The 27,239-nt window shown below is 33.1% G+C and overlaps 2 protein-coding genes across 4 annotated transcripts; one reads left to right on the top strand and one right to left on the bottom strand.

Moving 5' to 3' along the window:
• The first annotated feature begins 1,222 nt into the window (after positions 1 to 1,222).
• On the top strand, positions 1,223 to 13,424 carry LOC131367193 (adhesion G protein-coupled receptor F5-like). Of its 3 annotated transcripts, none has more exons than XM_058412466.1 (22): positions 1,223 to 1,354; positions 2,149 to 2,235; positions 3,061 to 3,164; positions 3,721 to 3,769; positions 3,884 to 4,315; positions 4,671 to 4,814; positions 4,921 to 5,088; positions 5,272 to 5,310; positions 5,404 to 5,415; positions 6,425 to 6,537; positions 6,656 to 6,720; positions 6,827 to 6,963; positions 7,305 to 7,496; positions 7,814 to 8,014; positions 8,125 to 8,265; positions 10,079 to 10,269; positions 10,373 to 10,543; positions 10,695 to 12,038; positions 12,185 to 12,226; positions 12,311 to 12,370; positions 12,480 to 12,540; positions 12,770 to 13,424. In XM_058412466.1, the coding sequence occupies exons 2-22, from the start codon at positions 2,223 to 2,225 to the stop codon at positions 12,820 to 12,822; spliced, it is 3,732 nt and encodes a 1,243-aa protein (XP_058268449.1). In that variant the 5' UTR covers positions 1,223 to 1,354; positions 2,149 to 2,222; the 3' UTR covers positions 12,823 to 13,424. The 3 variants fall into 3 exon arrangements, with proteins under 3 accessions (XP_058268449.1, XP_058268451.1, XP_058268450.1); XM_058412467.1 differs by lacking the exon at positions 1,223 to 1,354 and adding an exon at positions 1,391 to 1,484; XM_058412468.1 differs by lacking the exon at positions 5,404 to 5,415.
• A 2,318-nt stretch (positions 13,425 to 15,742) lies between these two features.
• On the bottom strand, positions 15,743 to 25,951 carry LOC131366732 (adhesion G-protein coupled receptor F1-like). Its single transcript, XM_058411435.1, has 16 exons — positions 25,673 to 25,951; positions 24,542 to 24,603; positions 23,580 to 24,048; positions 23,193 to 23,302; positions 22,674 to 22,738; positions 22,370 to 22,506; positions 21,783 to 21,965; positions 21,270 to 21,476; positions 20,855 to 21,013; positions 20,111 to 20,289; positions 19,840 to 20,010; positions 17,868 to 19,229; positions 17,669 to 17,710; positions 17,474 to 17,533; positions 17,292 to 17,355; positions 15,743 to 16,411 (listed from the first exon to the last, which is right to left on the bottom strand). The coding sequence occupies exons 2-16, from the start codon at positions 24,596 to 24,598 to the stop codon at positions 16,344 to 16,346; spliced, it is 3,333 nt and encodes a 1,110-aa protein (XP_058267418.1). The 5' UTR covers positions 24,599 to 24,603; positions 25,673 to 25,951; the 3' UTR covers positions 15,743 to 16,343.
• Between the last annotated feature and the right edge of the window lie 1,288 nt (positions 25,952 to 27,239).

Here is a 27,239-nt window from a genome sequence, read left to right as displayed (position 1 = left end):
TATAACATATAACCCCACACCTGTAGTTTAGAAGTAATATGACACTGAATGAAATAATTACTGAACAAGAATATTATAATATTTTCGGCTGTTGATAAGTTGATACCTCCATAAAATAGGGTAAAGAAATGATCAGGGGTAGAAGTAGTTCAGGAACTGTGAATTCCACAAAATGTGGGCCATTAATTAGTGCAGAGCTAAACAGTATGCATTTTCGTGAGAGGAGAGGATCGCTGAAATGAAACAAATACCACCAAAATAGGTATTATAATCCTTTCCTGTTCAACTCTTACTGAGAAAAGCTACCTCAATGATTTCCCGGGTTTGATCCTGAGCTCGGGTTACTGTCTCCTCTGGCTTGGCCTCACACCCAGTGTTCTCGAATGAATTAAAGTATGAATCTACATTTACAGCATTTGGCAGACAGCCTTATGCAGAGTGTACTTAGAACTAAGCACAGCATTGGCAGTTTGGTGGTCCTGGGATTCAAATTCACAACCTTCACCACCAATCACTAGTCCAATACCTTAACCACAGAGCTACAACTTCCCTCGATATAAATGATGGATGAATAAATGTATAATAAAAAAAACAAAAAAAAACAAACAAATTTAATCTGATCCTGCCTTGCTTGTGGCTCTCATGACCCTGAAGGGTTAATGTTTTTACTGTTTCCGGGCCTAGCCTTAGTCATTATAATAATCCACATTATCTGCAATCATTTATTTGCATATGCATCACGGTACATTGGTAAACACCTTAAGATTAAATATTCTCAACAGTCATTGCTATATTAAGCCTTTTGGAGAAGATGTATATTTATTGTATATATGTTTATTCATATATTTTAACTAACCACCACCTGATCCCACCTGTTTAATTTGTTAATAATACATAGAAAGACAATTAAGGGCATCCAGCGTAAAACCAAAATAATAAAAAAAAAAGGGTAGATCAGATGATCTGCTGTGGCAACCTCAAACAGGAGGCAGCCAAATGAAAATAATAATAATAACAACAACGACAACAACATATAGAAAGAAAATTGCCTTGTGTATTGCTTTGCATTATGTAGACATTATGTATTTTAAATATACAGGCTGTCAGCAATTGAATATAATTCTTTAACATTCAGAATCGAAAGTATATATTCTGGTGACTACTTCTCTGAACCTCACACAGTTCACACAATTTTGTTGAAACTTACAAAGAAGCCCGCTTAGACATATCCCACACCAGTCAAACGAGTATCGTCATGAGCTCATCATGATTAATTTAATGACTTCTGGGTGGATCAGCTACTAGTAATTCTTCTAAATCGTAAAGAGATAAACCTATCCTGGTTGAAGCCCAGGTAAGACTCCTTCATCTTACTAGAAAAATCCAGAAGTTGTTATTTTAAGGCAGACAACTTAATAACGTAATTCATGTTCTGTCCTTTTTAGATTTGTTAGAAGATAACGTGTTTTCTTGTGTCTTTATTAGTAAGAGAATATTCTTGTTTTATATTCTAAAGTTATGTGTTATCTTTGTACATATGCTTATACTGTAAATTTTGCGTTTCACTTCCTTTTATGGTCATTGTTTCCTGTCCTCATTAATCATTATTCCTTAACTTTATTGCTTCCTTGCTCTGTACTTTTCGCAGTGGTCACAGCTTCCTTTTATTCTCACTGTTATTCTCTGTGTTATTCTATGTGTTATCTGCAGACATATTTATCACAGAGGAATTTACTCTGTATTTTTTGATACTACAACTTAAAAAAAAAAAAAAAAAAATTCAAAGAACTGTTTCGAGCATAAATTATAAAGGCAAATTCGAGAATAGTCGGGGGGTGGGGGGGTGGTTAGGATTGTTGCACTAAACCTAGCAATAAATGTTACTTGAGTTATTCTCATTTTAGATAATTATACATTCAAGCATAATTAAATAAGAAATCTAATATACATTTATATTTTATTCTTCTTTATATTGTATTCTTCTTTCATAAGAATTAGCAAGGATCTTAAGTGCAATATGAAATCCCTTATAGAACTGAATCGAGGCCGGTATTTTTGAAAGTTGAACATGTTAATGAAAGCACAGTAGTATGATAGAAATCCTCTAAAACCTGTGATGTAGATGAACATTTTACTATGTTATTTCAGAGTGTGTCGAATGCCTATTATATGTTGCATAGAGACACAGAAGTAATACTACCCAAAGTACCTGACTCTACATCATGCCAACTAAAGGTAAGTTATTATGCAACTATGCTAAGTATTATAATTTACTACAGCATACTTTCTATTAATTAGCAGTTGTATATGTTTCTACCTGTACTTGACAGACTTGTTTAAACAGATAATAGATAATGGCTTATGAGGAAGCTATGATTGAGCTGAGGAGCTGTTTATATTGTGCTAACGGCAGTGGAGTAAGCTGAAACATTTACTACGTGCACTATGAATTGGTCTTTTTTTAATTCTTTCTTTCTGGAGTAAATCATGTAAAGGGACTTGTTAGGTAAAAAGTGAATCAAATTCATCCAGTTATTTAGGAAAGAAAATGTTTAATTGTTGATATGGTGAGGTTAAGCATTTATTAAAGAAGTCTCCACTGTCAGAGAACATTGGGCTTTCAAGTTTCTCAGCAACATACCTCTGCCGTTTTTCTTCTTCTTCTTCTTCTTCTTATCATCATCAAGTTAAAAAGAGAGGCACTACCACATGTATAGCTGCTATACCATACATGATAACAGGAACTAATTTGTTTAGGAGATGTTCCACAATATAAACAGAAAAATAATTGAATCTGGAATGGCAAAGGCAATTTCACTGATTAAGGTCACATCATAATCCACCTCACAGCACCCTGTGTCTTTTATTTGTTTGTTTGTTATTAATTCATGTTCATTATGGGGTTTTTTTGTCTTTGAACTATTTGTTGGTCTATGAACAATTGTCTTTGGCTGATAAATAATAAACTTAAGGTAATATTTGTTGACCCATAGGTTAATGCTTGCTTAATAAAAATATCCTGGAAATGAACATTTTATATCTCTTAAATTAATTTTACAGGAAGGGCATCAAAACTTTTCCTGAGATGTGTGGCCATGCTGCTCATTCATATATGTGTGATGAACTCACAAAAGCTCCCTCAAGTTTCAGACACGCTTGAAGAGGTAAAAGGATTGTTTACTTGAATTTCTAACTTTCCCATATTGAAATTGTACTCTCAACATGTAAAATTTTGAAATGGTTTAAATTATATTTAAGAGTAACCTAATTTCCACTAAGGCTGTAATGATTTAGACCAGTAATGCATAGCATTTTTAAGGATCTGGGTATATGTGACATTCACAAATCCATCATTCTGTCCCTGTTGTGCAATTGTACATATGCTTATACTGTAAATTTTGCTTTTCACTTCCTTTTATGGTCATTGTTTCCTGTCCTCATTAATCATTATTCCTTAACTTTATTGATTCCTTGCTCTGTACTTTTCATAGTGGTCACAGCTTCCTTTTATTCTCAAATACAAAGTGTTAGAAATTCAGGGTTTTTTTTTTTCATGTTTCAGTTTTATTTAATTTCCCAGTTAAATTCATTTGACAACACTCCATGGTTACCTAACTTTAAATAGAAAGTGTTCTCTACAAATTATTGTTGCATAAAATTGCAGTAAAATATTAATGTGTAATTTCTTTTCTCTCTGACCATGTCCAAATGTGTTTACAGTACTCTAAGAAAATGTTCTATCTGGATCATATAAGACAAAAAAGAGATGGTAATCTTTAATCATAACATCCTTCATTATTTTAAAAATAATGAAATTAAACACAATTGGCAATTTCTGTTTTTAGAGTCTAGAAATAAGTTTTGTTTTGTTTGACCATTACAGTATTAACCACAACCACCACCACCACCGCAACCACAACCACAGCTGCCAAGACCACAAACTCCACAACTATAGCTCCCTCAAACAGAAACTCCACAACTTCAAACTCCACAACCACAAACTCCACAACCGCAAACTCCACAACCACAAACTCCACAACCACAAACTCCACAACCGCAAACTCCACAACCACAAACTCCACAACCGCAAACTCCACAACTACAAACTCCACAACTACAAACTCCACAACTAAAGCTCCTTCAACTACAAAATCCACTACGACAACATCCTCAAACAGAAACACCACAACTAAAACTCCTTCAACTACAAAATCCACTACGACAACATCCTCAAACAGAAACACCACAACTACAGCTCTCGCGATCATAAACTCCAAAACCACACACTCCACAATTTCAGCTCCCTCAACTGCAGGTAGGATTTCGATCCATTACATTTCCTGAAGATCAACACGACTCTAAAGGTTAAAGATCTATTTAGACTTTAATTGTACTCAACATATTATTGTTTACTTAACAACAGTTTGCACATATTTTATTCACATTGCTAGTAAATACATTTTCTAATTTTAGACAATTATCTCTGATCTATTAATCATATGTACGTATTTACCTGGACAGTGTTATTTGTGTATTTACTGAGGGTGATGCTGAGGTGATTTAGCTTTGTGAACTTTGGATCTTTGGACACACATTTCCTGATTTAATGTTTCTCTTTTCAAATAATGCAATAATTAATTAATAATGTCCATTCACCTTCTTTCTTCTAGAGCCTCTAACTGAATATCTGGTGGAGATGACCATTGACACAATGAACAAAGTAACACTTAATCTCTTGAGGAATCGTTTGGAGTCACTCAGTTTACCCTTAATAAACAGTCAAATGAATGTCACTGAAATCAACATCACTTCAGGTAACAAGTGGTTCAGTTTATGAGACTGTCATATAGGTAACATACAGTATATTTCAAATTATTAATACAGAGAGATGTATTCCTGCATTGTCTTTCTCTTCCACAGTGTGTCTTTTGAATGGTACTGAATATCAGTGCATGTGTGGGGATCAGTATTTGTGGCCGTGTGAAAAATGCGTACTATATAGCTCCTGTGTTTACATGGCCAATGGCTCGTGTGGCTGCATCAACCCTATTCCAAAAGATGGAAACACATCTCAACCACAATCAAGCAGTGAGCAGACTAGTATATATGAATTCCAGCATATAATATAATATTTAACTTCCCTGTTAATTAAAATGATTAGCATACGACAATATTTTTTTTTTTTTTTGATGAGAAAAGCATTGAAGCTTCTGGTTTTAATAAATCATAATGAATAGTTACTTTATTAATGCTATTGTTTTCACTTCACAGATAACACAACAGACATTGTGTTAGATACAAACACAACAGGTAAAAAGCCCAAACAAACTGCAACACATTGTAATAACCATCACAAAGTTTAAACATTTGCTTAATCATTTTTTTTTTATTTCTCTTTTTCAGTTAATGCAACAGGTTTGTGAAACTGCATTCTGTTGAATATCTGATCACCACTGATAATCAGACTAAAACTTCATATTGCCGATATTATTGCCTAGGAGTCAGAGTTACACATAAGAAATTGGAAAATAGTTTAAATGAAAACATTTGTATGAGTTTTGTACACATTAAAATGCCGCAGTGTGTCTGTAAAATAGAGTTTCTAGCCGATTCCTAAAACAAAATCCATGCGAATTAATGTAACTAACCTCAACATTAACATAAAGTTCATTTCTTTAAGGAGACCTCGTTTTGTATGAGACTTTTGTATATTGACAAATTTAGGGAAAAAAAGGAGGAGCCAATTAAAAAAACCTGAAGTCAGGTTCCACACTGCAGCTGAGTGGCTTGTCCCTATTTAACCACACAGATTATATTCAGATTCTTGATTTTCTTTCTTTCTTTTTTTTTTTGCAGTAATGAACTTGATGTTAAATGAAATTGATTGGATGCTAAACTGAGCCCATTAGATATATCTGTAGCATACAATCTTTGCCTGGACAAGACACCTATTCTAGAAAACCTTACTAAAACCTTAATAATAAGAAACCTGTAGCAAAATAATTCCTTGTTAAAACAATAGAATAATTATCAGAACTAGACTTATTATCAGAACTTGAATAAGAAATATAGCAGATGTTCATGACCTTTATGCCAACAGCACTGCAAGAGAACCTTTGAAAATGTTTCCATTAATTATTAACCATTACATTATTAACCAGAACTTCAAGACAGACATGTTTGTTTTGACCTTTATGAAAGCAGGTCTGATTACTAAAACACTTTGAGTAATATTTTACATTTCTCTGTTGTTTTATAGGAAATGTACTACAATACAGAGAACAATTCTAAAAAAATAAAAATAAAAATAGGCTCCTCATATGCTCATGAATCATTGTACAACATGATAAACTGTTTATAATTAATTCATTCTTCTAACAAGTTTTATATCATATATTGCTTGTTGTTGTTTTTTTTTTTCAAGTTATGAACCATATCGTAACTTTCTCTCTGAAAATAAATGAAGATTTTGACTTGGATCTTGTCACCATCTCTAGTGAGAAGTACAAACAATATACAAAAACCATTGGGAATTCAGTAAGTTTTACACATATTAACACAATTTTTTTCTTATATGCTATTATTATTATTATTATTATTATTATTGGTAGTTATTGTAAAATTAATATTTTATTTATTTATTTATTTTTTTAAGATTAACATAGTTTACAGTAGTATATCTGCCTACAAGACCAATTCTGCAACTGTAACTGGTTTCAGGTGAGGTTAATATTATTATTTCTTTATTTATTTTTGCAATACCTCTTGTTTAAACACATATTTACTGCCCTGATCCACATTTTAAAAAATCCTATGTTTTTAACAGGCCTGGCAGTGTGATTGCAGATTTCAGTATAAATGCAACAAGTGATAACCTTGATTTGGTATCAGCAAACCAGCAAGTAGTTGTCAGTCTACAAGAACAGGGATTTAACATAAGCAATGATGCATTCAGTAGAACTGGTAGGGGTTTTGCTTTTGCATTTTTGTTTTTGTAAATCTGTCAAAATTGCCAAAATTTTTGACGTATTTTTCACCTACATAAGATTATTTGACAACTGGTAAAAAATATTCTAACTTGTATTATTTTGGATTTATGTGAGACTATGCATAATAGCACCGACCACTGCCAAACCAAATATACACAAAATGGTGTGGCAGATTCCTTTCTAACCCAGACTGCGAAGTCATGCATTTTATCAGTGTCACTTGTATCAGGTTATAACACAGTGGCTGACATGTCTCTGAAATGAAATGAAAAGTAATGATAAAACCTTAGAAATGTTGCTGGCTCTGTGTTTCAGTTAAAGATGGGCTGTATGAAAGCAAAAGCCAAGTATATCCTCAGAACGATCTGTCACTAACTTGTAAAACGACAAATGACAGCATAATATGGATAAAGGATGGGAACGAACTAGAAGCGTCGAATAAGTATATAATTGATAAAACTAATAAAACTACACTCGTTGTGAAAAACACTACTCCTAATGACAGTGGTAAGTTACAAAAAATGATTCCTGTTACCATGTTCCTACTAACACATGATTAGTGTGAATATTTATAAATAATTCATAATACTTTAATCACATAAATGCTCTTGTAAAACATGATTTTCATACTTCTGCAACTTTGTGGTTTATTCTGTGTTGAGTGTTAAAATATAATCCAAATAAAATCTAAGCACAATTCACATGCTATTTCAATATTCATTAGGCATTTTTTCTTAATGTGTTGTTTGTTGATGATACATTTATTTAAAAAGGGAAATAATATGGCTCAAACTGTATTTCTTTTCTCTTTTTTGTCTTATCAGGTGTATATGAATGCAGAACAACAGAGAACTCAGTGCCTTACATTATCTGGCAAGGCATTATGATTCCAGATCCCAATATCCAAGTAAACATTTCCAAAGTTGTAACATGTAAGAACATGACAGAAAGACTACAGTGTTGTGTGCAGCAGAGCTATAATGTGACATGGATCACATCATCCAGTGAGAGTTGCAGTAAAGCAGGTCATACTCTTTTTATAACTGATGAGGGTCATGAACAGACAAAATGTATATTCACGTTCCAGCATTTCATAATGTTTAACAAGCTAATTTGCTTACATTGCTTTGTACAGTGCAAGAAAATGGCTGCATATACTGTGACTACAGAATTACTGAAAATGAATGTCGAGCGAGTGACCTACAGGTGAAAATCACATGTAAACTCACTGAAAGTGATTACTCCAAGAGCTTCAATGTATCTGCAGTCAACAAAAGTGAGAAATCATGATTTGTGTGAATTTCCTGTCCATTTTCCTCATTGTTCCTGTGAATGCATGCTAACTTACAGTTGAAGAAGATGAAGCCTTTGTTACTGCCACACATTATATTACAGCCCAGTAGAAATCTTTTCATTACATCACTCTGGTGGTTGGGGTCATGGCTGGTGCAACAACCCTGGAGGAGGAAAGGTTAAGGGCATAGCTCAGGGGCTCAACAGGGGCAGCTTGATGGTGCTGAGGCTTGAACCCTGATCTTTTGATCAACAACCTAGAATCTTAAGCTATTGACCCACCACTGCCCAAAAGTTGAAAGAAATAACAGTAACTCTCCTTCAAATCAGTCCACATCATGCCAGTCAGGATAGAGACACATATGCAGATCCAACTAAGGCAGTGTTAATGAGAACACAACAACAAATCCCAAATTACAGGCAAGGTCATGGTCTAGAAACAGGTACAGGTCAAGTGATTAGCAAACAACACATCATGGGCTAGATGAGAACTTGTGAAACAATGTACAGAAATAGGCCAAACCATCTAATCAAACAAAGAGTAAAAGGCTTGCTAAAAATAAGAACTTGAACTGACTGTATACTGCACTTTAACCGCAATTTTCTCAACTGGAGCAATGGAACAACGGCTTGATACTAAATGGGGCTAACAATACTTCGCACTGAAGTTAGCGTGAGCGTGGCTTAAAATGTCTAAAAACCAGGAAGTCATTCTTGACCCGGAAATCACCCTTAACCTGGAGGTGATCAGAACTCTGGCGAGGGTTCCCTCTGGTGGCCCGGATGGATGGTGTCTGGTGGAGTTGACAATAACTTAATTCGGCTATCATGTTTTACAGTGTGTCCTAAGTCATTCCTTACTTAATTAGCAATAATACAGTGGCTAAACCAGTGGATGCTACTGCTGGGCCCTTGAGCAAGGCCCTTAATACTCAAATGTAAATTATGTAAATAGCCCTGGATAAGGGTTTCTGCCAAATTCTTGTTAATTTTATTTAATGTTTTTATTCCTATTTATTTTATTATTATTTTTATTTAATAACTTGATCCCCTACAGGATATACATAATCATATGTACATGTGAACACTTTTTAAAGACTACTGTGTGGATAATGATTTTATTTTTCTGTAATAACACAAGTATAACTTCGGCATATTAACTTTACACTCCTCTCAGTGTTTCAAACAAATATAACATTGTGTGATAGTATAATGCCTACAGTGGTTATTAACAGTAATACTTAGAGAGTACTTACACACAGACACATACACATCCTGCTCATCATAATATAATAAACAGATAGAATGTCAAATAGCTCATAACTTTATTAAACAACACAATACCTTGTATAAGGTGAAGAAATTGTAATTGAATATATTTTTGTTTTTAATCTCTAAGGAAGGACTTGTGTCTCATATTTTTTGATCATTTAGCATTTGCCTGCTCAAATATCCCATCTCTGAAGGTTAGGGTCAGGGCTGGTGCAGCACCCCTAGAGCAGGGAGGGTTAAGGGCTTTGGTCAGGGGCTCAACAGGGGCAGCTTGATGGTACTGGGGCTTGATCTTATTATGCATACAGTGGTTATTAACAGTAATACTTACAGAGCACTTACACACAGACACATACACACCCTGCTCATCACCACATAATCAAATAACTCATACATTTAATAGCTTGATAGCTTATAATTATCGTATAGAGTGAAGAAAATCTATTTGCAAATGTAAATGTATGTATTTTTCTTTTTAATTTCTAAGGAAAGACTTGTTGTGTTTCATATTTTTTTTCCTTCAGCATTTGCCTGCTCTGACAATAGCTCTAACAATGCATTTGGTGCTGGAGATGTGGATCAGATAAAAACTGGTGACTGTTATGGAGACATGATTGGTTATCAAATAGCTCAGTGTAATGCATTGGGTTACTGGATTGTTACAGATGACAACTGCGTCACGCGAGTCATTAAATATTTGAAAGACAGATCTGAGGTAATGTGATTTTATTTACACATTATATTATTTCCATTAAAATAATGTTGAAAATATCTGAGTGATGTGATGCTAAACTGCTTTTCATATTCTTGGTCCATAGAATTTATTAATCACAGACCTTCCAGAATTTGTACAAAATGTAAGCAGTGCTGCTATTGAGAAAGCTTCCGAGATAACAAACTCTTCTGCAACCATATTAACAATTGTTGATTTGCTGAAAGTCATTGCTGATATCTCACAAACAATTACTGTTAGCGAAGAGATAATGACAGTAAGTATATTTCCATTTTAACTGTTGTGTTTTATAATTCAATTGCATTTGCTGCTAATTGAAGAAATTCTTTTCTTTTTAGTGATTTTGTTTACATTTGTCTTCATACATTTTAAGATGTGATGCATTTAATGAATATTTTAATTTTAAGGATTTTTTCAAAACATTGGATGTCATTGGATCAAATGATGCACAGGATGTATGGGTGCATTTAAACAAAAACAGTACAACTATGGCAAAGAGTTCTGAACTTCTGAACTCTACTGAGAAAATTGCACGCAGACTCCGTGATGGAAGTTTCAACATATCAACAAATCACACCTCTCTCCAAAAATACAGTAACATTTCTAACAGCTTTATTGGAATGTTTGGCAAAAATTCTACTCAAATAAATATTCCAACAATTACTACACAGACATCCCTCACCGTCATAATTTCTTCAGTTCTTCACAACATGTTACCTGTTCGAAAGCTGACCTACAATGACAACAGCCAGACCGACACCAAAATTAATGGAGATGTAGCTGTGATTCAGACAACCTCAACAATTAACAATATCTCCCTTTCTTTTACAATTAAAAATAAGACACTGGGAAACCCTCAGTGTGTCTTTTGGAACTTTAGTCTTCTGAATGGTACTGGTGGATGGGACTCGACTGGATGTCAGTTAAAGAAATTAACAAATGAATCTGGATCATATACGTGTGAGTGCAATCACACAACCTCTTTTTCAATACTGATGTCACCATTTTCCCCAAATAACAAGGCCTTAGACATTATAACATACATTGGTGTTGGCATTTCAATGGGCAGCTTGGTTTTGTGCCTCATCATTGAATTCATCATATGGAAGTCAGTGAGAAGAAATGACACATCCTTCATGCGCCATGTCTCCATAGTCAACATCGCTGTCTCCCTTCTGATTGCGAACATATGCTTCATCATTGGAGCAGCTGTTGTTACACAAGTGGGTCCCTGCAGTACAGCAACCTTCTTCATGCACTTCTTTTATCTTGCCCTTTTCTTCTGGATGTTGCTGTCAGCACTCTTGCTCCTCTACCGCACCCTCATGGTCTTTTCCAGAATGACCAGAGGAGCAATGATGAGCATAGGCTTCACTGTCGGCTATGGAGCCCCGTTAATCATAGCTGTCATTACAGTGGCATCTACAGCTGGAAACAAAGGATACATTCAACAAGATTACAACTGTTGGTTGAACTGGAGCCAAACGAAGGCCCTCCTGGCATTTGTGATTCCTGCTCTGACGATTGTAGCTATAAACCTCCTGGTGCTTATTGTGGTTCTGTTTAAGATGATGAAGAGAGGAGTTAATGCTTCCATTCAGCCAAATGAGAAACATCCCTTACTAGTCCTTGCTAGATGTGTGGCGATTTTAACACCTCTTTTTGGTCTAACGTGGGGATTCGGCATTGGGACCATGGTGTCATCAGACTTTGGGGTTCATGTGGTGTTCGCATTCCTTAATTCACTGCAGGTACTAAATTTATTTTAATCTAATTTTCTCTACAACTGCAATACCACACATTAAATATAAGGCAGCTAGCATTTTATTTGTAACATCCTTAATACTGTATAGTAAATCCATAAATAGATATCTCATTTCTCTTTTTCTCTTCAAAGGGTTTCTTTATTTTGGTGTTTGGAACATTAATGGATCCTAAGGTACAGGTGCTTTTAAACACCACACAACTCTTCACTCAAACACAGAAACAAACATAACTAATACTTTGATATTGCCATTTGCAGGTCCGAGAAGCACTATCAGAAAAGTTGTCACTTACAAATCTTAGCTCTAATAACACCAGGGTAAACATTTCTTATATTGTTGTGACGTACAGACATGGCATTTATTCATATTTATTCTACTTTCAAAACGAATTATTTCACATTGATGACTGATGTGTCTATATTACAGAGTACAAACGCAGGATCATCCTCAGGGGGATTTCCTTTCATTCAAAAGTTACGGAAGAGAAGTACGTATAGTACCTGAACTGAAGGATGTGAGATTAGAATGTACAGTTTACGCTGTTAAGTAATTTTGACAATAAATACAACATAACACACAACACAATCATTGTGCTGTGTGTTATATCCAGTATTATGTTATGGTTGTTATAAACAATTCCAACAAAGAACTTCAAGTAAGTGACCAGTGTCCTAATTTACGATACTCACTGACACTAACATTCTGATCTTTTGCAGATGCACACAATATATCAGAAGCCAGAGATTTGACCACATCTTCGAGCAACTAGTAGACAGTTTCTAGTAGTTAAGCCAATGTGGCTGAAACTGTGGAATTTACTTATTTGACTATTATCCATAGCTACCTACAGTTGAGGTAGGGTACAAATGAACAAGTGAGGATTAAGGTTAAGAACCATGGCAGTTTGGCACTGTGCTGGGATTTGAACTGACAATCTTCTGTAGATCAAAGTCTTGACACACTTCCACTTGAACAATTAGCTTAGCATACTTTAGTGCTTAATTATGTTACTTGATACTTTTTAATCTCATTTACTGAAATATAAGTGAAGCATAACACAAAAATTCACTTTAATATTTGCCAACTCCTTCAATTTCAATTTCTCTTTGAAATATCCTTTTTTATTGATCTTATGTAATATTCTAATTTTCTGAGACACAGAATTTTGGGTTTTCCTTATCTGTAAGCCATAATCATCACAATTTCAAGAAATAAAGGCTTGAAATATTTCACTCTATGTGTGATGAATCTATATAATATATGGGTTTCACTTTCTGATCTGAGTGATAAAAAATATTGACCTTTTTCATGATAATTTTTTGAGATGTACCTGTACTTTTTTGTTGGGGGTGGTAGGAGTGTTAAATTAAAAATGAAAATGATTATACCTGTCTTTTTTGTCAATTCAGTTGTTTAATTTCTATAGGTTTTGTAACATTCTAAAAGCTCTTAATTCCACAGATACTAAAAACTGGTCAGTATATTCACTAGGTTGCTACAAAAGGTACTGTAAGTATTGCATACAACAATAACAAAACAATGCGTTGACATTTACTTTTGATACTTAAGTACTTTTAAAAACAAGTACTTCTGTACTTTTACTTAAGTAAAAATCTGTCTTTACAACTTTTACTTGTAATGGAGTAATGTTTGACCAGCAGTATTTGTACTTTCACTCAAGTAAGGAAGTTGTGTACTTCGTCCACCTCTGAGTTTACTGAAGATTTAAAGAACAAAAAATCTCATTGAAGATGTGTTTTGAAGTAAAACACATTACTGATGGTGATCATGCATTTTTCATGCGTTTTTATGCATCAGTAATTGTTAGCATGATCACATGCTAAAGCTATGTATGTTAAAGCTAAATATTTCATTAGCCCACTATACTACAGAAAATCAGTCAAATCTTCTCAACACTACTCTAATATTACTTAAATTCCTAATACACAGTATGTATTGTACAGTAAAATAGTATATATACTATATATATATATATAAAATAGTACTAAAATAGTATATATATATATATATATATATATATATATATATATATATATATATATAGATCTGTGGCCATATATAAAGTAAAACAAAGAAAAACAAAACTATAGAGACTATAAAGACTGCCTACCATTAATTCATTTTAAATATCTAAAAAGATATTTTGCCAACAGACATGTACAGTTCCTCTCCCAGCCACTAGATGTAGATATACACTACTCACAAAAAGTTAAGGATATTCAGCTTTCGGGTGAAATTTCAGGATCCACCTAAAATGCACTATAACCTTCTTCCATTTGGGAATAATCGTACCAACTGTTGTCACCTTCTCACCAAGCTGCTTGGCGATGGTCTTGTAGCTCATTCCAGCCTTGTGTAGGTCTACAATCTTGTCCCTGACATCCATGGACAGCTCTTTGGTCTTGGCCATGATGGAGAGTTTGGAATCTGATTGATTGCTTCCTTCTGTGGACAGGTGTCTTTCATACAGTTAACGAGCTGAGATTAAGAGCTCGTTACCTGTATAAAAGACACCTGGGAGCCAGAAATCTTTCTGATTGATAGGGGATCAAATACTTATTTCACTCATTAAAATGCAAATTAATATATAACTTTTCTGAAAAGCGTTTTTCTGGATTTTTGTTGTTTTTTTTGTTGTTATTCTGCCTCTCACTGTTCAAATACACCTACCATTAAAATTACAGACTGATCATTTCTTTGTCAGTGGGCAAACGTACAAAATCAGCAGGGGATCAAATAATTTTTTCCCTCACTGTATATATATATATATATATATATATATATATATATATATATATATATATATATATATATATATATATATATATAAACAGAAGCTTGATAAAAAGAACTGCTTGACTCTTGTCAAGCATTTTTTGTCAAGCTTTTTGATTTTCTTTTCTAGTCATGTACTTCCACAGTTTTAGTGGATATTTTGCAAGTTGGAAGCACTTTGGAGCTCACAGTTGTTGAATATTAACACAAGGTTTGAAGAGTCAGGGACTTTGTTTCACTCTGAAATTCAAAATCAGCTATCAATTCCTAATGACAATCCTTTTACCAGCTTAAGAGACCTAACCAATCTATTGTTCAGCAAATTTAAAGTAACTGTGCCATGGCATTTGCAAAAATATTTAACATTTACATTTTTTGCTGTTGCTGTTGATCTGTTTACTTCATTTCACTTTAAAAATCAACAGATTATATTATTTAATAGGGCAATTGCATGTTTCAAGTAATTGTAATATTTTATGCAATTAGTTGTTCTCCCCAACCTAAGTAATCAGAGATGAGGGAATGTGTAGATTTGAATAAATAAATGAATTAATAATTTAAAAATTATTAATAATTCATGCATACAACCAAGATGTTACCTTTTATCTTGTCAAAACACAATCACCAATAGATACACATAACAATAATATTCTATCCATATCACAATTTTACTTCATAAATGGAAAAATACATACTGGAGAGGAAGATAGCAAGATTTAGCAGACAAAATAAAGGTATTTGTATATTGTATAAGTGAAATATCAAACAGTAAAAATAAATTGGACAGTATTTAAAATCTTTGATTAAGAATATAGTTTATTTTAATTCAATTAATTTCAGTTAAAAGTAGATTTGATCAAAAATAATCAGGAAACTAAATTCACACTGTCTAATCTCAAAGCAAATAAACTTACAAGTAATAGTGTACAAGAATTTAAGTAAAAAGCCATTTTTTGAAAATTATATTTGGTAAATCATTTGCTAACCATATTAAATATTTTGTTTACATCAAAAGATTTTATTCCATGAATTTTCTGCAATCATTCATTTCCTCAACCAGATTGTTTAACATAAAATTCTTTAATGTAGCTAGATGTGGCTTGATTACTAAATAAGCAATTTGTTAAATAGATAGGTCTAAAATAAGTAGATAGGTCTAGAATAAGTCTAAACCAAACAAAATTTTCTCCATTAAAAAGTTTCTGTGATACTTTGTGAGGCTGTCAGCTGTGACAGCTGAGTTTTTATAGACACATCAAACAGGTTTATAGACTTTTGACAAAAGCAATTACACAGAAATTCTAATTACGTCAATTCAAAATGAATTTCTTAAACAATATTCTTAAATCGAGTATTGTGGGGGTTAAGCTAAAATTTTTTAAATAATAAACACATAAACAATAAAATGCCTTTCTTCTTTTGTATGCAGAATTGCAGTAAAATGTTTATGATAAATAGACTGTAATAATGCTGATGTATTTCTGCTGCAGCTCCTTAACCATCAGCAGATGCATTTGGGTTGCCTGAAGACAACATTTCTCCATTTGATACATTGTACACATCTGCAAAAGACCAAAATATTCACAAATCAGGACAATGCTCACATACTTGGTAAAGGATTAAAGAGCCAAATGTAAGACTGCAAAAAAAATGCAATTATATTAAGGATTATTACAAACTTACAGCAGTTTAATTGAATGTGAGTTAGAACAAGGAAAATGAACTTTTTTATTTTTATAGGGCTCAAATATGAATCAAATTATTTTTGGTCAACTGAATAATTTATGATCCAAACATAAATGTAGTCAGCTTTTTTTGGCCAGCGTTAGTGACCTATAGACATGAAGTTTGTCTCAGTTGGAAGTTGCCAAATGATCTGTGTTATCTTGGACAAATGTGAAGGGCATCACGTTTCCTACTGTGTGTAGGCAGTCCAATAATTGCTCACCAGAACAGAGTTCCAGCAAAGGCACTCTATTATAGTCACTCGATAGATAGCTACTAGAGCTTTATAACTTGTAATTAGCTTTAATAAAGCAGCAAAGCCTTTTGAGTTTTCTGACTCATACTTGGCAAGAGAATAAACTGCACAGTAGAAAACAATACACAACCCATGTTACAAACTGCAAATAGATTGTTATATTATTATGATTTATTATTAATATGATTATTAATATGATTTATTAATTAATTTATTTATTTCTCACCAGAGTGAGTATTTCCACCATCTTAAATTGTTTTAAAATGATTCATATCAAAATAAAGTTTGGAGTTATGATCACCCCTTCAAATAAAGAACAATAAATAAAAAATTGTGTGCGAATGAAAAAAAGAAGAAGAAAATAAAGAAAAGAAAATAAAATAAAAATAAATAAATAAATGGGGAAAAAAAGAAGATAAATTCAAAGAGCAGTTTAATCATCTTTCAGCTTGTTTACATACTTCTTCTCCGTAACCTCTGAATGAAAGCAAATCCACTTGAGGATGATGGTCCTGCACTCGTACTCTGTAATTTAGACACATCCATCAATGACTTGAAGTAGATAATTTTATTTTAAATAAGAGTTTTATTTATTTATTTTTAAAGAACATAGAAGCAAATGTGGCATAAAAAATATAATTACCCTAGTGCGATTAGAGCTTAAGTTCCTCAGTGAAAACTTTCCTGCTAATGCTTCTCGGACCTGCGACCACAAAACAGATGGTATCAAAGCATTATTTAACTGTGTTTAAAAAGAACTTTCTTATCAGTTATGGAAAGTCTTGAAATCATGAAAATTTTGAAACAAGAATTGTATAAAAATCAAGAGCACATATACCTTACTATCCAGTAAAATCCCGAACAGTAAAATAAAGAAACCCTTTAAAGAGACAATTTAGATATTTATAACATTTCCTTTATTTACACATTAAGTAAAAGTTTTGGTAGCTGTATAAAATTATAAAATGACTTCTACATTCATTTAAGTAGGTGCAATTAGAATTACAGAGAAAATTCAATGAAATTGATTTTCATACCTGAAGTGAATTAAGGAATGCGAACACCACATGAATCCCAAAGTTCGATGACACCATGGTCCCAATGCCGAATCCCCACGTTAGGCCAAAGAGAGGGGTTAAAATGGCCACACATCTAGCAAGGACCACTAGTGGATGTTTCTCATCTGGCTGAATGGAAGCATTAACTCCTCTCCTTAACATCTTAAACAGAACCACAATAAGCACCAGGAGGTTTATAGCTACAATCGTCAGAGCAGGAATCACAAATGCCAGGAGGGCCTTCGTTTGGCTCCAGTTCAGCCAACAATTGTAATCTTGTTGAATGTATCCTTTGTTTCCAGCTGTAGATGCCACTGTAATGACAGCAATGATTAACGGGGCTCCATAGCCGACAGTGAAGCCTATGCCCATCATTGCTCCTCTGGTCATTCTGGAAAAGACCATGAGGGTGCGGTAGAGGAGCAAGAGTGCTGACAGCAACATCCAGAAGAAAAGGGCAAGATAAAAGAAGTGCATGAAGAATGTTGCTGTACTGCAGGGACCCACTTGTTTAACAACAGCTGCTCCAATGATGAAGCATATATTTGCAATCAGAAGAGAGACAGCGATGTTTATTACGGAGACATGGCGCATGTAGGATGTGTCATTCACTGTCACTGATTTCCATATGATGATTTCAATGATGAGGCACAAAACCAAGCACAGCATTGAAATGCCAACACCAATGTAAGTTATATAGTCTAAGATCTTGCCTTGGATTTTATCCATGGTGTATGGTGACATCAGGATTGAAAAAGAGGTTGTATGATTGCACTCACATGTATATCTTTTAGTTTCGTTTCCTAATGGCTTTAACTGACATCCAGTTGAGTCCCATCCACCAACACCATTCAGAAGACTAAAGTTCCAAAAGACACACTGAGGATTTCCCAATGCATCATTTATGACGTCAAAAGTAAGAGAGATGTTGTTTATTGTTGAGTTTGACTCAATTTCAATCACAGCTATATCTCCATTGATCTTGGCACCAGTCTGGCTGCTGTCATTGTAGCTCAAATTTCGAACAGGTAAGATGTTGTTAAAAGCCGATGAAACCATGATGGTGATGAACGTCGAGTTTGTAATCTCAGGAAGACTTATTTGTGTTGTTAAATTGACACCAAATTCTCCCCAAAAGTCGCTGGTAGTAATGTTAGTCTTATTGACAGAGGAAAACTCTGTTTTTATATGAAAGCTTGTATTAGGGAGTCTACTTCCAAAAATTTCAGCCGACTTTAGAAGTTCAGAGCTGGCATTCTGGGATATATTGTTTTTGTTTATAAGCACCCATGTGTCCAGTGCAGCATCTGATCCAACAGTTTCCGTTGTGTTTAGGAAATCCTTGAAATTAAATTATTTATTAAATACAACACATCTGAGCATCTAGAAATATTTAATCACTAAATAATCATAAAGCACAGTAAAATGTATTCAGTCTTTTCAACAAAAGCATTCTGCTGATGCAGATTGTATGAAGTGATTTATACTTTCATATATTTCTATTTACCTTTTATATTTATGATTTTATTTTTATTATATATACTGCTATGAAAAAAAAAAAAAACCTTTTTAACACCTCTTTTAAATTGTATGGTTTTACGTATCATAACATAATAAAAAATCATTTGGTCCTTAGCAGGTCTTAAAATGAGGTAAATACATCCTCAGATGAACACCACCACATTTATTTAACAAAAATGATGCCAATATTGAAAAGTCATGTGTGAAAAACTAATCACAACCTATGATTTAATAGCATGTAGAAACACCGTTAGCAGCAATAACTAATAATTGTTTTCTGTATGACTGTCAGTCTTTCACATTATTATGGTGAAATTTCTTTACAGCGATGCTGTTACATCATTGAATTTTGCAGGCGTTTGTTTATGCACATCAAAATAGCATATTAACTATATTCAATCATATTCTAAAGAAAGGTGAGTTTACAAACCTTTATAATGGTTTGATCGATGAGAGTTGTTGCTGAGAGATTTGAAACAATCTTTAGTATGTATACAATTGTTGTTATAGTTGCTGCAGAGTCAGTGATGTAGTCAGTCTCTGATGTAACATTACTGCTGACCCAGTTCATAAATGTTTGGATGTCTCCTACCTGTAAATTCTACAGAAGCACAAACTGTAAATAAAAAACAAACAGACAATACACAGCTAAGATTTTTTTTTTAACTGTCTTTTATGGAAGTAAGAAAAAATCGAATTGCCTCAGCTTCATCTTTTAACTGTTGAATGCCACGCAGAACACAGTTGTTTTCTTGAATCTCCCAGAGGTTTGATGAATTACACTTAGCTACTTGAGAGCCAACCATGTTTCCAGTACACTTAACAGTTTGGATTTCTCCCAGATTTCCAGCTCCAAATACACCATTATTGCAGGTAAATACTAAAAAAGGAGGACATTTTAGAATTATTAACTTACTTATTATTTCTTTGTTTGTTCATATCAACGTTACTGAGTAATTTGGTTGTATAATATTTACTTTGGAAGCTCAAATTGTTTTGCAATACAAAAGACATTTCAACCTGTCTAAAAAAATGAAATTTTAATGCTTTTCAATAAGGACAATGATCTCTTCATGTTGCTGGAAGTGTCTGTGGCTTTTACAAACAGAATTATCAAAGAAGCTGAATTTACAAAATCACACTGCGTGATTCATAGGCTCTGGGTAGATGAACCAGGAATACAATTTGTATGTAACAGAAACAGCTGAATGTTATACCAAAAAGTGGCCAAAAACAAGTATTAAAAATGAAACAATTACCTCACTAATTTCCTAAAATTTCCACTTAAATAATTCTGTTTATGGATGCTATGCATACTGAATACTAAAACAAACACTGTTGGTTTATTATTACAGAACATGAAAGATGTATGTTTTCACATTCCACATATTACAGTTGTATATAAACTAGGTTTATTATGGAAGGAAATGCAATTAAAAACTCACCACCATTCTTTACAGTTACTGTGGAGCTCACTGCGTAACTATTTCCGTTGATGGGTGTTGTTAGTTGACATGTGACCTGTATTGTTTGTTGTGTAGTTTGGCAGTCTTGTTTTTTTATTTCATAGTTACATGATAAACATGATGATGAGCCTACAGAGACTGTTAAATGGTTAAAAAAATTGAGTTAGCTTCTCTTACATAGTGTTTAATTTTACAGTAATCAGCTTTTTAGGCCAAATAATAAAAAAAAAGACCATTCATCTAATTACTGTATTTTAGTAATTACTTGTTTTATTATTGTTGCTTTGACTGTTATTTTTCAATTTATATACTACAGTCTTTCAGTCAGATATTAAGTTGGGCTGATATTCATGACCACCCACATTTACATATATATACAATAAACGTGTATAACCTGGTGAAGATTGACTGCAAACTTGGGGGTTAACATCCAATTCCACTCCATAAATCTTCTGAAAACAACACTGCAGTGGGATTGTTGTATCCTCACATGTTACAACTTTGCTACTGGTCAGTTGGATATTAGGGTATGGCTGAACAGTAATGAACTGATAGTTAATATTGGGCATAGAGTTTACTGTTGTACTGCAGGCATATTCACCTGAAAAAAGAAACAATATCAGATCTAATATAAGAACAGAATAATGGGGTTAAAATATCATCTATTAATGTCTTATATAAGATACATCATCTATAATATCTTTTATAGATATATATGCTGAGAATGTAGTACATGGGTATGTAACCAATGGAATAGGAAAGGACTAACCTCTGTATGTGTTGGACCTTTTTAGCCTCAGATGTTTAGAATTTTATTACCAATAAAAAAAATTCATCATATTAGTAAATTCATTAATAATTGAACAGTGTTAAATTAATGTAGTTAACAGAATGGTTTCTGACTTACCACTGTCGCTAGGATTGGCATTCTTCACAGTGAGATTATTGTCAGTCATTATATATTTATCCGATTGTGATAGTTTGTTCCTATTCAGGTACCATGTGATGCCATTTTTTACAGAAAGAATGCATTTCAGATAGAAATCTTTTCCAGGATATATAAGACTGCTGTCATATAGTCCACCTGCCACTGCAATGAAGAGCCAAGTACATTACTAGGTTAATAGTTTTTTTAGCATTTGCAGTATTTAGCAGTATAACTGGAGATGACGTATATAGTTACTAAATAAAACTGGCATGAAAAATGATAGATTGCACTTGCACTTGTTCTTTTACAACTTATCATTTTTATTTTTATTTTTGAACTTATGGCCTTATGTGTGCATGTCGTCTATGCATTATCCTAGTTCTGTGTCCTTGTAAATAGCTGTGTATTGCACTGCTGCAATAAAACATTTTCTTTCATGGATTAATAAAATCTATCTATCTATCTATCTATCTATCTATCTATCTATTGAAATAATAATAATAATAATAATAATAATAATAATAATAATAATAATAATAATAATAATAATGTGAAAAAGCATCTACCACTTTGCATGATTGGATTATCGCTCACATTAAATCCTTCTGATCTGAGACTTTGAACAAGTAGTGTATTTGATGATAGCAAATCAGGGTTAGCAGTACTTGAATTAATTTTGAAATCTGCAATCACACTACCAGGCCTTTGAAAGAAAAAAAAAGAACATCACTTGAGTGTAAGTTCAACTGAATTATAATAATAAAAAACTTTTCTTAATTCATTAGAGATTTCCTCTTAAAATTTTAAGTAGCCAGGATAGTTGGAGATCTAATACATTTATGTATAATAGATTACAATAGATAACATCACCTGAAGCCAGTAACTGTTGCAGAGTTGGGCTGATAGACAGATACACTGCTGTAACTTCGATTAATCTGAAAATAATAGAAATGTTAGTATGTCATTCGTAAGGAATAACACACAAGATATTGGATTATGGTTATACACATGGAGAGGCACGATAAGGAGAAATATAATATTAAACCATTGTATTATTGGAGGTGGACCTACACCAACCTCCGAACATTGTGATGTTATGAAAGGAACAACACCAATAGACAGTGCTGTTATATGAAAATAATGTATGACAGGGGTCCATATCCTCCCACCCTGAACACAGACAGAAGTACCTGTGCTATTAAATGATGGTGCTGCACACCTTCTGACAGTTTCCTTCATTTAACCTCTATATAATTGGTATATAATTAGTATACTTAGTTTGAAAAACTAACAGTGAGAGTATGTACTACAGGTCAAAACACTACTACTACTAATAATAATGGCAACATGGATGAAATCAGAAAGAATATTATAATATGTGACACTTACTGAATGCTTAATTTTAGTGCTGTATGTTTTAAACTTGTCACTATTTTGGTTGGTAAGTGTCCAGTCAAATTCTTCATTTATTGTCAATAAGAAGCTTAATTCATGAAAAGCTGTAAATAACAATGACAATAGGTATAAAATCAAACAAACAAAAAAAGGGAAACAGGTAGAATATCATCTAATAATTTGGGAATTGTTTAGTTCAAATCATGAAAATAAAATGTAATCACACACAATATGGTTAAAATACACAAATTACTAAAATATACAAATATCACATTAAAATTACATTAGAATTCACAAGGTAAAAGATTTAAAAATAATTAAAATCATACATTATATTTTTGTCATGGACATGGTTGGGGTTGTAGTGGTGGTTATAGTTACATTGGTTGGTTGGAGTTGTTGTGTGAGCTGTAGTTGTGTTGGTTGTGGTTGGAGCTATTGTAGATCCATTGGTTGGAGTTGTTGTGTGAGCTGTAGTTATGCTGGTTTTGGTTGTAGCTATTGTAGATCCATTGGTTGGAGTTGGAGTTGTTGTGTGAGCTGTAGTTATGCTGGTTTTGGTTGTAGCTATTGTAGATCCATTGGTTGGAGTTGGAGTTGTTGTGTGAGCTGTAGTTATGCTGGTTTTGGTTGTAGCTATTGTAGATCCATTGGTTGGAGTTGGAGTTGTTGTGTGAGCTGTAGTTATGCTGGTTTTGGTTGTAGCTATTGTAGATCCATTGGTTGGAGATGGAGTTGTTGTGTGAGCTGTAGTTATGCTGGTTTTGGTTGTAGCTATTGTAGATCCATTGGTTGGAGTTGGAGTAGTTGTTGTGTTGGCTGTAGTTTCATTGCTTGGGTTTCCAGTGGCCTAGAGAAATTGGGTGAAATTTCACAAGACCGATTACCTTTCAATTTAGTTATAAGTATATTTTTGTATATTATAAGATTATGTCTACTTTATTTTGTTTTGTTTGTTACAAAACTGAACGTTGTACTTCAATATGCTTTGTTTGTTACAGTATAAATTGTTATGTTTTAATATTAAGCCTAAAATATTAGTCAGGATTTTGCTCACTGTTTCCTAAGTAGTTTATCACCAGCAATTTAAAGGAGCTTCAAGTGGTTTTGTTTACAGAAAGAATAAATCAAAATTTATTTTACTTCTTGTTTGCAAGGTCTACATAAGACACTGCACCCCAGAAATCATTCTTTATTCTAAAAAGTGACAAAATGGCATTTAATTAATATTTATTACAAGTTTAATTATTTATTTGTTAGTGTAGTAATTTTTCACTGAACAGTCACCGAAAAGATTGAGTGTGTCTATTTCTTTTTTAACTATAACTGCAAAGGAACTTTACCTTGTGAGTTATTCCATAAATGAGCATAATAATAACAAATCTCAGGGAATATTCCATTTTCCCTGTAAAATAAAGGTAAAAAAATAACAATTTAGACATGCAAAATATTTTTCATAAAGACAAACTTTCCCATACTTTCTTTCCCATAATTTTCTCATACTTTACACACATTAAGTGTGCCACGTTAAATTCCATACTTGCTGTGGGAGAGGCATTCAAATCTGTTCTAATAGATTATGTTAGTCCTTTGTGTAAACCTAAAGTGGGTCATCAGCAGCATTTCACTGTAATGTGTGCAACAACCAGATAACCCGAAACAATTCTACACTGCAGTCTACATGCCGAGGCTACCTTCAATGCACTTTTTCTTCAACTTCAAGGTTTTTTTCTACCTTGGGGCTATACACAGACAAATTTTATGTCCAGAATGTTTCTACTACACCAGTTCTGCATTAAGCATGGTGTATCCAGTGAAATCCATGCAGAATCAATACCAATCAATTAAAATTTTATTTGTATAGTGATTTTAACAGTGGACATTTTCTCAAAGCAACTTTTTACATAAATATAAAAAATATAGAATAAAATGACAAAGTTTTAAACACCACAGAGTTTGAATATAAAGTCTGAAATTATTGCAAGTCTAACAGTCCATAATGCAATGCCTTAACCTGCTCATGGACCATGTATTAATTGAATGAAACACCACCTTACAATAATAATATATAATAATCAAAGTATTCAGTTCAACAATCACTATAGTCAACTTCCCTATGATCTAATAATAAAGGTGTGTTAATGCAACTATAATATGGATACACTACATAATATAAATAATAGGTATATGTATCATATGTGACTTCAGCAAGTAACAGTAAGGGAACTGTTAAAAAGGCACATAATTTGCAAACTTTCTTTCCCATACTAAACACTTAATGTTACTTTAAATAACACATATTCCTTTATTGTTAACTTGGGCAAACCTTTAGAATGGTTATTTGACATGTATAGTGATGTCAAATGTAACTTAATAATGCAAAGGTAGAAAACCAAAGCAAAAACATAACATATGACAATTGCACATACCACAAGAGGTGATCATCAAAATAATAGACTATTTTGGGGTCTTACCAGACTCCTGGTTCCTGGTTTGTAAGTAATTCCTGGTTTACCGACTGTTTATATAATTCTCTTATTTATTTATTTATTTATTTATTTTTTCCCCCATATACTCATTGTCTTTTTTTCTAATGCATTATTTCAGAGCCTTCATACCTTTTGTTTGTTTTTTAATACTTCTAAATTAAAGTCCTCTGTTTAAGCTCAAGTGACAGCCCTATGTTTAGTCTCTAGTTCTCTCAGCCTGTGCATATAGTTACAAGTACAATTAAAGCTAGTAATCCTGATATCTCTAGCAGTGCCAACACTGAAATAAACTGAAAAAGAGCACCGAGAATATTCCTTTACAAGTTAACCTTTGCAATGCTTTTAAACAAGAATGTTGGAACAGTGTCAAGAAGGAAGTATAGCAGCATAGTAATGCCAGCCACGTGTGGAAAGAATGATGGTAGATGGAAGACCAGATAATCACTCAGAGAATTGAATACTAGCCAAGCAGAACATTGGGAAAATGTATTTACATTTTTTACTGAGGTTAGTTCCTCTCAGGACTTCTTTATCTATGTCTCAGGTAGTTTTCCTTGTCACCATTGCCTCAGGCTTGATCATTAGGGATAAATATTAATTTAAATTTAAACTTTGTATTTTTTATTTCTTTATTTTTATATTTCTATAAATCTGTCCACTGATAAATCACTATAGCAATAAAAATGCTGACGAATAATTTGCATTTCATCTACATTCATCTCCAATACTCCTTGGCCTATGTAGCCCCGTCATCATCACACAGTCACAGACACAATCTGATGACTCTTAATAAGGGCTTAATGTGTCAACTAACTATATGGTCTTTAGTGTTAGTGATCAATTGAGTTAAATCCTTTCTACAATCTAATGTAAAGTGTGATTTTGCGTTTATGTTTGTTAATGAAGAATAACATATAATGAGCACAGCTTTTCAGTAACTGGAACGTTTTGTTAGTGCCAGTGGTTTGCCTATCAAGTTTTACAGAGTTTTTTAGGAAGATGAAAGAGAATTTATTTTAAATGTGTTTAATGAATGTTTTGTAAATGGAGAATGGACAGAATCAATGAAACAGGGAGTAATTACGCTGCTTCCAAAACCTAATAAGGACATTTTGCACTTAGGTAACCTGATCATGCTTCTTAACTCGGATTACAAATTATTAGCGTCTTTATATGGCAATAGATTGAAACCATGTTCTGAGAAAATCTATCACCCAGTCTAGATTTATGAAGGGGAGAAATATTTCAAACAATATATGACTGGTCTTAGACCTTTTAGATTATTCAGATTTAGTAAATGAAGAAGCTATAATTTTGTTTTTAGATTTTTACAAGGCTTTTGACACTGATGAACACAATTTCATGTATCAGACCATTGATCATTTTGGTTTTAGTGCAACCTGATGCACATTATTGCCTTGTTTGCGAGTTCAGGGTATTCATTTGACACATGTAACCAGAACTGAGTCAAAGTTTTTTCAGAAAACATACATACATACATACATACATACATACATACATACATACATACATGATAGGTATATGAGGTAAG

The sequence above is a fragment of the Hemibagrus wyckioides genome, linkage group LG16 (assembly GCF_019097595.1).
Source record: "Hemibagrus wyckioides isolate EC202008001 linkage group LG16, SWU_Hwy_1.0, whole genome shotgun sequence".
NCBI lineage: Eukaryota > Metazoa > Chordata > Actinopteri > Siluriformes > Bagridae > Hemibagrus > Hemibagrus wyckioides.
This window is presented reverse-complemented; position numbering and strand designations above follow the sequence as displayed.

Coding starts and splice junctions, on each gene's coding strand:
- LOC131367193 (XM_058412466.1), top strand. Junction 12,039..12,184: donor CATTCCTTAATTCACTGCAG/GTACTAAATTTA, acceptor TTCTCTTCAAAG/GGTTTCTTTATTTTGGTGTT. Junction 12,541..12,769: donor TCAAAAGTTACGGAAGAGAA/GTACGTATAGTA, acceptor GATCTTTTGCAG/ATGCACACAATATATCAGAA.
- LOC131366732 (XM_058411435.1), bottom strand. CDS start 24,598: ATGGAATATTCCCTGAGATTTGTTATTATTATGCTCATTTATGGAATA. Junction 21,966..22,369: donor TAATCCAATCATGCAAAGTG/GTAGATGCTTTT, acceptor TCTTCATTGCAG/TGGCAGGTGGACTATATGAC. Junction 20,290..20,854: donor AGTAACTGTAAAGAATGGTG/GTGAGTTTTTAA, acceptor CTCCTTTTTTAG/TATTTACCTGCAATAATGGT.